This window comes from Cajanus cajan, chromosome 2, assembly GCF_000230855.2.
Source record: "Cajanus cajan strain Asha chromosome 2, NIPB_CcT2T_4, whole genome shotgun sequence".
Lineage (NCBI taxonomy): Eukaryota > Viridiplantae > Streptophyta > Magnoliopsida > Fabales > Fabaceae > Cajanus > Cajanus cajan.
Window position 1 is genome coordinate 69,383,301 of NC_138518.1, and position 9,906 is coordinate 69,393,206.

Consider the following 9,906-nt stretch of genomic DNA (forward strand, 5'->3'; position numbering starts at 1 on the left):
GGCTCAGTTATTCTGTATGAGTATTATTTCGGCAAGCCTCTCCAGGCTCAGTTATTCTGTACGATGCGGAATCTTTGCCTTTTTTGTCGAATTTTGACTTTTTCTGTATTTTTGCCTTTTTTGTCATTTTTTGGCTTTTTCTTGTATTTGATTGCTTTTTCTGTCGATTTGCGGTTTTTTCTGTTGACCGCTGCCATACACAAGCAATTTTTCCTATTTTTCTATTTTATGCAATTGCCTCATGAAGAGGTCTTTGAAAATTTCTTTGTGGCTAATACGGCCATATCCATTTCAGTACGCCCGTATTGAGTTGAAAATTTGTTCATAACCCTATTTTTAGTACGGGTGTACTGAACATGATACGGGCGCATTTGTTGTTTCTGAAGTTTGATTTGATTTGATTTGATTTTTTTTTTTTTGAATAAACAGAGAATAAGTGATCTTCCATTACACCTATCATCTGTATGCATGTATGCGGTATGATGCACCTAATTCTATTTGATTTATCTTTCAAAAGAATTAACCGATGCGTTTTTGTTTGGATTCTGCCATTCCTCAAGACGGACTGTGCGCTGCCGTCTTCTATAACCGAGGAATGATGCGTATTATATTGAGATTTGGTGTTATCAACCAAGTGATTCTTCCCTTCCTTTAGAAGATATGTCAACCCTCCTATTGACCACTATATCTCCATGTTTCCACTAGATTATCCTAAAATCGCATGGGACAAGAGAGAAAAGAAAGGAAAGGTATATATTTTTCGAAAGTTTGTGTTTTAGAGGGGTTTTTTTTTCATTTTGAAAAATGGTTTTTGTAAGAATGGCTGGCCAAGGTAGGCTTATTGTGTTTAGGCTTGTTTGTTTAAGCATTTATGAAGTTAAGAAAATCTTGTTATTGACGTTGTGATTTTGACAACTTAGATAGCTTCCTTTGAACCTTTTTTGAATTCGGCTCATGGTACCATCATGGATTTCTTTTGTTTTTTGATTGTCCTTATTTTTTGCCTAAAACACCCTTTTGTGGCGTTTTAGCGGACTTTTGTTTTTGTTCATTTTTGCAACCCTAACTTTTGCCTAGGTCACCCTTTCGTGGGATTCCTAGCGGGTCTTTTGCTCTTATTTTTGCGCAGCCCCCTTTTTGGGTTTCCTGCCGAGCTTCTTTTATTTTAAAGGATTTCTTTTTATCCATGATGGCACTTGTCGAGGCCAAGGGAAGGTGCTCCAAGTTGTCACACACACTTCCACATAAAAATGATGCGGGATTATTATTAAGATGATTTTAACCTCATTCATGTTTATTCAAACAGGGTTAAAAATAATGCGGTTTAGAAATTTATTGCAAGCAAGAAAAGAAGCAGTAAGAATTAATGAAGAATGATTTTATTATAATTATAGTGGAAACATGTGCCCTATCGAGGCTCGGGGGTCGGGCTGTCCCCGAGGAGTAATCTCTAATAGTCATCAGGTCTATACATCCCTATCGGAAGGAGAAGAGCACTTGATGACGACGACCGGCCTTGACGCTTGTGAACCGGCCTTCCTAAAGATCTGGCTTAAAGAACGTCGAGAAGGATCTTGGTTCCTCTTCGTCCTTTGATCTTTATTAGGGTTGTATCCTAACCCTTGTTTCCCCGGATTATCCTTGATAGTGGGTAGCTCGGGAATTCCTTGGGAATCCTTGCCAAGTCCTTGTCCCGGCAAGTATCCGTTCTTGGTGAGCATGTAGGCTACCTTCTTCATTTCTCGGGGAAACGTTTCAACATTGGCAATCTCCAATGCTTGGAAGGCGGTTTCTAAAGCTTCCTCTGCTGCATCCACGTAAGGTATGGTGGATGGCTTACTGATGAGTATGTCATCTTCAGCTTGTACAGTCACCAGCTTGTCACCCACTATGAATTTGACTTTCTGGTGGAGCGTAGAAGGAACAGCTTTTGCATCATGAATCCAAGGTCGGCCGAGGAGACAGCTGTATGCGGGAGTAATGTCCATCACTTGAAATTCGACGTTGAAGATGGTGGGTCCAATTTGGATTGGGAGATTGACTTCTCCCACCACTTCTCTTTTAGAACCGTCGAAAGCTCGAACGATCATGTTGCTCGGGCGCATTTGGATTCCCTTGATTGCCACTTGCTCGAGCGTTCTTTTTGGCATCACATTCAAGGAAGATCCATTATCTACCAAGACTTTAGCGATGTGGTATTCCTTGCACTTTACAGAGATGTGCAAGGGCTTGTTGTGGTTCGGTCCCTCAGCGGGGATTTCTTCATCGGTGAAAGAGGGTGATCACTAGCCGTGATGTGACTAACAATCCCCTCAAACTTGTCTTGGGAGATAGTGTGCGACACGTATGCCTCGTTGAAGACTTTCAACAGAGCTTGCCGATGCGGTTCGGAGCTTAGGATCAACGACAACAGAGTGATATTTGCCGGAGGCGGAGATCCTCAGGCTTTCGGCGTAGCATTGCCGAGCTGTCTTCTGGTTTGCTCTGACGGAGATAATTTTTCCGTCCTTTCCTGGGAACTTCATGGTGAGGTGCGGGGTGGACACCACCGCGCCGAGATGATTTAAGGTCGGCCTCCCTATTATGATGTTATAGGAGGTGTTGACCTCCACGAGGAGGTATCGGACCATGATTCTTCTGGCGTCCGGGGGTGTGCCAAAGGTTGTGAGCAGGTCCACGTATCCGCGGGTGTGGACCCGTTCACCGGCGAAGCCAACTAGGGGCTCTTTATGCGGCTGGATTGTCGCCACCCGCCGAAACGGACCTTGGCATTCGCGACGATGGTCGGACTCATTTTTATAGTTTGAAAAGTGGTGGATTGTTAGAACGACTTATTCTCAAACTGAGACCTCATCGAACTAACAATTTTATTAAATGATTCACCAATCCATGTTAACCCCAAGCGGGGCCCTCCATGGATTAGTGGTTTTCGCAAAAGGTAGGGTTCTTGGAGTCGCCACCAATGTTTTACTCAAAACATTGGAAAAAGGGATAAGGCAATTGATTTCATAAATCAACCTTGGTCATTACAACCAGAGTCGGGTAAGGGAGTCGGTTACGTGCGGGGAAGGTGTTAGCACCCCACAACGTCCCTTTCGGGTTCCCTATGACGGATTATTTCATAAATAACAGTGCAAAATTACTAAATTACCCCTATTTATTATAAACGATTATAAATTAAATATCTACATGATGACAAAATTAAATATGCGACAATCAGAAAGCAATAAAAGAAGGGATTTTAAGGAAAACCTCTTGAAGCGTGCTTTTATATATCTAAACAGATGTTAGGAGGCTTTTTGGCGCTCCCTCCCACTACACGCTCGCTCGCTCCTTCCCTAAAAATTAATCTTTACTATGGAAATCAAAAAGATTTCCCTTCGACTAGTTCGAATTCTCAAGCTAAATGCTCAGAACTCAAGAACTTCGTCGGATCGGCTCTCGGAGAGATTCCTAGGGCAGAACACTGCTCAAAAACCCCAGAATACTCAAGGAGAGAGTCCAAGAAGTGTGAAAAAGTGTCAAATGACGTCCAAATGACGTCTTATTTATAGGGGTGAGGCACAGTACGGTCCCTGGTGTCAATACGGCCCGTATTGAAGTTTTGAACTTCAATACGGCCGTATTGAATTCAATACGGCCGTATTGAGTTTCAAAAACATCAATACGGCCGTATTGGTTTCAGTACGGTCGTATTGCAGTTCAAAAATGCAATACGGGCTGTACTGAGCTCCAAAGAGGCCGTATTGAGCTCCACTCCTCTCACTTTCTTATTTTTAGCTACTCTAAGACCTCTAAACCTACAGATAATCATCCTAGGGTCTTCCAGGAGTCCTTCTGGTTGACTTTCCTTTGGTCTTCGAGAGTCTTCGAGTCTTATTTCCGACCCGGACAATTTTAGGGGTCTACATGGATGAGAGAGTGAGGGACGTCGAGCTTGAGGAAAGTTGGCCAATACAGGACGTCTGCCGAGCTCCCCTGATCGATGAGTGTCTTTTGGACTTCCCAGTTTGCGATTTCTACCCCGATGACCATGGGGTCATCCTGATTGGGGCTGATCCCTGCGTAGTCCTCGTCGGAGAAAGAGATTGGTGGTGAGCTCTTGTAGGGGATCGAGGCAGTGAAATGGGCGCAGTTGATGCTGTGGAGGTGTCTTTTTCGGGCTGAGCTGTTGGCACCTCCTCCAGCGAAGCCGCCTGCAATTGTGTTGATTATTCCCCGCAGGGGGGCTGGTTCGGTCTCCTGGCTTATTTCAGCCTGTACTGCGCCATTGGCGTTTTGCTGAGGTTCTGTGGGTAGGTCCCCCCGAGCTCCTGAACCGCGGCCTCTCCCGCGTCCCTGGCCTCCGGAGCCACCTCGGGAGCCTGGCTGTCGCTGAATGTAGTGGCCGAGGTGGCCTGCCTGGATGAGTTCCTCGATGCGGTCCCGGAGTGTGCGGCACTCGTTTGTGGTATGACCATAGTTTCTGTGATACCGACAGTGTTTGGACTTGTCAGCACTGTTTGGTGTGTGGCCGGGTGGTGGGAGGTCTAGCAGGTTGCTGTTACTGGCTTCCTCCAAAATGTGGACTCTTGGGGCGTTCAGAGGGGTGTAGAAGTCGTACCTCCCGGCTCTGTTTGTCCTGGCTGTCTTCTTGAATTGGCTGTCGTTGTTGACTTTAACCTTGTCTTTGTGGCCCTGTTCTGGTTTAGCGGAGCCCTTACCGCGAACCTGGTCGCGGAAGGCCGCGTGCTCCTCCATTTGAATGTAGCCGGCGGTGCGGGTGCGCAGTTCATCCATATCGCGAGGGGCGTCGCGACATAGGCTGTCGACGAACGATCCGAGTTTCAGTGCCATGAGCATGGCGTGTAGGGCGACTTCCCGGTTTAGATTTCGGATCCGGACTGATATGATAGAGAAGCACTCCATGAAGGCCCGTAGGGGCTCGTCGTCATTCTGTCTGAGGTTGGCCAAGGCGGCCGAGGTTGTGTGGTGAGGTCGGCTAGTGGCGTACTGTGCCGTGAACCGCCGCACCAAGGTGGCGAAACTGTCAATGGACCCTGCCGGCAGTTGGGTGTACCAATGGAGCACGGGTCCTTTAAGCGAGGTCGGGAAGACCCTGCACAGTATAGCGTCACTGTTAGTGTAAAGGTTTACCTGAGTCATGTACGCGTCGACGTGCTCATCGGGGTCCGTAGTGTCGTCGTAGCGGTCGAGGTGGAGGGGCTTCCACCCGCGGGGTAACGAAGTCTCCATGATGCCGTTCACAAAGGGATGACGGCGGAAAGGCTCTTGGCCCTCGGAGACATGAGTGGGGGCCTTGCTGGTGCCCTGCCCTGATCTGTGTGTTGATGCATGAGACCGGTGCGTGGCGGGCTGTGAATGTGGTGCCCTGGTGGTTGCTTGGGAATGGGGGCTGAATGCGCCTCCTCCTCATGATCACCGCTGTCGTGCGGTGGCTGGCCGAGGCGATGCCGAGGGAGTTGGGCGCGAATGCGCTCGTTCTCGGCGCGTAGCGCCGCTAGGTCTGCTTCGTTAGCGGTGCGCATCGCCGCGAGGTCATTCTCATGCTGGGCCCGCATATTCTGGAGGTCGGCGTCGTGCTGTCGCCGCATCTGCTCGACTTGTTCGACCAAACGCCTCAGGGTCGCGGTATCGCTGTCCATGGTAGTTGAGTTGCTTGTGTTATTTGTTGCTCGTCTAATATGGCTTCTAGTAGAAACCATGCAGGTGGCCGATGAGAGCTTGGTCTGATCGGCCCCACGGTGGGCGCAAATATTCTTACCGGAAATCTGCTGTAGAGCTGATCCACCGGGTAAGATTGGTGAGTCTCCTTCGCTGGGTGTATTGGTGCTCCGAGATGGGGGAGGTACCTGCAAAAGAGACTCCGATGCTAAAGTTAGGGTTTGTATGAGTATGAGTCTCGTATATATAATGCACATACCTTTGTGTGAATTAGGGTTGTCTTGGGCCTGAGATAAGATATGATATGATACGATATCATATAATATGATATGATCACGTTGTGACATAATATGGTATAATTGGAGAACGGTTTTGGCCTGGGACGAGATCTCCGGGCTCGGGCGTGATCTGTCCGGATTCCGGGCTGACGTTGTTCAACGCGTGCCCGGGATGACCCTTATAATGTCAACCCGGGCTGAGAGCCCGGGTGCGAAATGCGGTCAGTACAGTGCTGAAAGTGAAAATATATGCCTGGCTTCTCTCTTTGGTCCTAATTAGTGATGAGGTAGATAAGATGCGTGCTTTATATGGTCGGAAATATATAGCAAATGGTGAAAGATCTAAGGCCATTAACAAACAAATGTGTACGGCTGAATTGATTAATTCATGGAACTGAATGGCAAAAATGCATCACATGTTTAACGTTTCAGTCAAACATGAGTAAACTCAGAGTGGCTCGTCCTTTTAGGGTGCATCAATCCATTCAATTTATACACCGACACAATTTGTGTTCATGCCTAACCGACTTTCTTAGTTGTATCAATGCATCCTAAGTGTGTCTTTTAAGCTTTGTTAATTTCATTATTATGTTTGCTGTAGAGATTAATTAGAACATTAGTAATTAATTAATGTATTTCTGACTATTTTTTAGTTGAAATATATTAGTAAATTATAATTAAAATTATCTTAAAATACATTTATGATGTACCCTTGTTGAAATATGTTAGCAAATTACAACTAAAATTATCTTAAAATGTATTTACAATATAACTTATTAACATACTCTAGTTAAAAAAATAAGTAAATATACATTAACAATATTTGTAGGATTTGTCAACATGTTCCTACTTATTTTTTAGGTGAAGTTTACGATTATGATTTTTATAAAATACACCCAAAGTATTATTGCTGACATACTGTAACTTGAAAATAATTGAATATGCATTAGCAAATTTTATTCTTAGATATTGGAGAAGAATTAAATTACATTGATATAATTTTTACAAATTATTATACTATTTAATAAATTTTAATTATTTTTTTAAATTGACCAATAAATTAAAATATTATTTTACTTAAATCATATATACAAAATTTAATTTTAATTCAAAATTATTTTAATCTCATTTATAAACCAAAATTTACATAATACATACTTTTCAAAATATGCTAATTAAAATATTAATTATTTGATTATCATCTTATTATTGTTTAATTTTATTAAAATTTAATATAAATATTTAAGATAATATAAAATTATAATTCAACTATTATAAATAGATAAGATTTATATTTTATATAATAATAAATAAAAGTTAATCTATGAAAATTTATCCTATAAATATATAATTGAATTAATGGTTTACTAGTTTAATCAATAGTATGTTAACTGAATATACTCTGACGGAATTCATCATCAAAGCATTTCTCAAAACTTTATCAAGCATAAACACGTGCGTCTAAGATCTACGGAGATTCAATTCCCTCATGATTTTGGACATTTTGTCAAACAAGCATGGAAGCATTAATTGCATTCATTCCCGTCAACTTCTTTTTTCCTTTCAACCCATTGTTACTCAAAAATCACTTTGCAATGGAGACAAATAAAGTCTGCAATGGATTACCGTTGGAAACTAGTAGGTCTATATATAAATCAATATAGACCAAGTGTATTTTGAATATGATGATGACATAAAAAAGATCCCATTTTGGATCACTTTTTTTAGCAGTATAATTCTTAAAAATAGTCTCTAGAATTAATATTGCAAAACTTATTTAGTTTTCTCTCCTAAAAAATACTTATTTAGATTGAAATTTTCTAAAACGTAAATGTTATTTGCATGGACCATTTTGACATTGAATAATCATAGATGTGCATTAATATATAAATCAAACATATGCACTTAACCACTTAATTAATTATTTATAGATAACCACAAATTCAAACCAACGAATATAAAATTTGATATATATGATCTAAGAGATATGAACTTTCAATCTAACGGTTGAATTTTCAAAATTCACATTTAATATAAAATTATTGAGCGGTGTAACACTTGATAAAAGTTACACCGGTATCGTTTGAACCCTCTCCATATATATATATATATATATATATATATATATATATATATATATATTGCATTTGACGAATATTTCATATTTGAATAAATTCTAAAAATATAAGTTAAACAAATTATCTAATCGTTGTTAAAAATATATGTATAACCAATTCATGAATATTTAAAAACTTAAACATATTTTCAGTCTAAGTAAAAATAATAAATTTTGACTTTAGTGTTTATAAAAACATTTCTTACCGTTTTCATCCATCAAAAAACTGAAATAATTATTTTTGGCTCCAACGATTATTATGATTTTAATTGAAGGTCATACATATTCATCCCAAATAACATTCATTAGCATTTATGATATCATGTTAATTAATGTATTAAAGTTTGATTTATAAAGTAAATTTTATTTATTTATTTTAAAATAAACATTATGAAAAAAAAATAGTGATGTTGAGAGATGAAAATTTAGAAAAAAATTATAATAGTCAAAAATAAAAATTAATCATTTTATAGGAACTAAAAATGGTGATTTTAAAATTTAATGGAATGAAAACTTAAAAAATTTCTTACAACGACCGCAATCAAAATTAAATTTCATAGGAATTAAAAGGGTTGGAATATAAAAAGTAAAAGAAGAAAAGTTAAGAAGGACATTTGCCATTTTATGTCAAAGAGTTTTATACCAAAATATTAAGCCACTTACACGATAATATTGTCTAAGGTAATTTTTGGTGTATTGACAAAACAAAATGCAAAGATAATAAGAATAAAAACGGTGTAAGTTCCCTTCGAAAAAAAAAAAAACGGGGTAAGTTGTGTATTCATGACACTATATAAGTTTTTTTTTTCATTATTATTAAATTACAAATCACAAATTATTATGTATAGAAAAAATATAAGTTTTTAAAATAAATATATTAAAAAAAATTACTATTTGACAATATAAAGTTTTTTACATGTAATGGTTAATGAATGTCTATTTTCTATGATAAAACATTTGTCTTAATACTAAGTTTAAGACATGAAAGTGAGAAAGAAAATGAAAGAACGAAAGAAAAAAAAACCAAAAATTATTTCATCATTTGTATCACTTAAGCGGTTTGGAGGCGGCAAAGTTTGACTTGACACCTACCTATGTTTTCGATCACTAAAAAGAAAATTGTCTTAAAATCACACATATCGTATATTAATATAATATTTATTATTATAATTTACTTTTATTTATATTATAAATATAATATGTTGATATATTGTTAATATATATATATATATATATATAATATATAATTATACATAATTTTAATATTAATTTTAAATGAGATTTAATTATATTATGTATCATTATAATTTATATATATATATATATATATATATATATATATACTTTTTTTTATATTTTTTTATATATCTATGTAATATATATTTTTATAGTGATCTTTTCAAATTTGAAAGGAAAAGAATTTTGTAATTAAAAGTTTGATGAGATATTTATTTGTTTTAATTACTTTCATCAAATATTATTATAAATGTATATTTAATTTGAATTACTCTCACTACAAAAAAAAATAGGTAATTACTGGCGGTTTTTTTTTTTTGCGGTTTCCCTAAACCGCAAAAAAATTGTTACATTTGTGGTGTGGATAGCAATGGCTACAAATTAATGACACTTTCTGGCGAATTTAAACCATCGGAATGGTCATCATTAGAAGTGTTGGCACTTTCTGGCAGTTTTAAACCGCCAGAACGTTCAATAATTTATGTGCCTTAGTTCTTTTATGAAATTAAAAAAATAAAATAAAATAAAAACTTATAAAATCAATTTAAAAGAAACAACAAAAAAACAATTTCTAATTCACGAAAAGCCTCACGAACCCGCCATCGCCAGTGT

General features: G+C 38.4%; 1 protein-coding gene across 1 annotated transcript; it reads right to left on the reverse strand.

Annotated features, from left to right (window-relative positions):
• Window positions 1–2,400: 2,400 nt before the first annotated feature.
• Window positions 2,401–5,235, reverse strand: LOC145955160 (uncharacterized). The gene is made up of 2 exons (XM_083069868.1): window positions 3,959–5,235; window positions 2,401–2,578 (listed from the first exon to the last, which is right to left on the reverse strand). Exons 1-2 carry the CDS (start codon window positions 5,233–5,235, stop codon window positions 2,401–2,403), a joined length of 1,455 nt encoding a protein of 484 aa, XP_082925994.1.
• Between the last annotated feature and the right edge of the window lie 4,671 nt (window positions 5,236–9,906).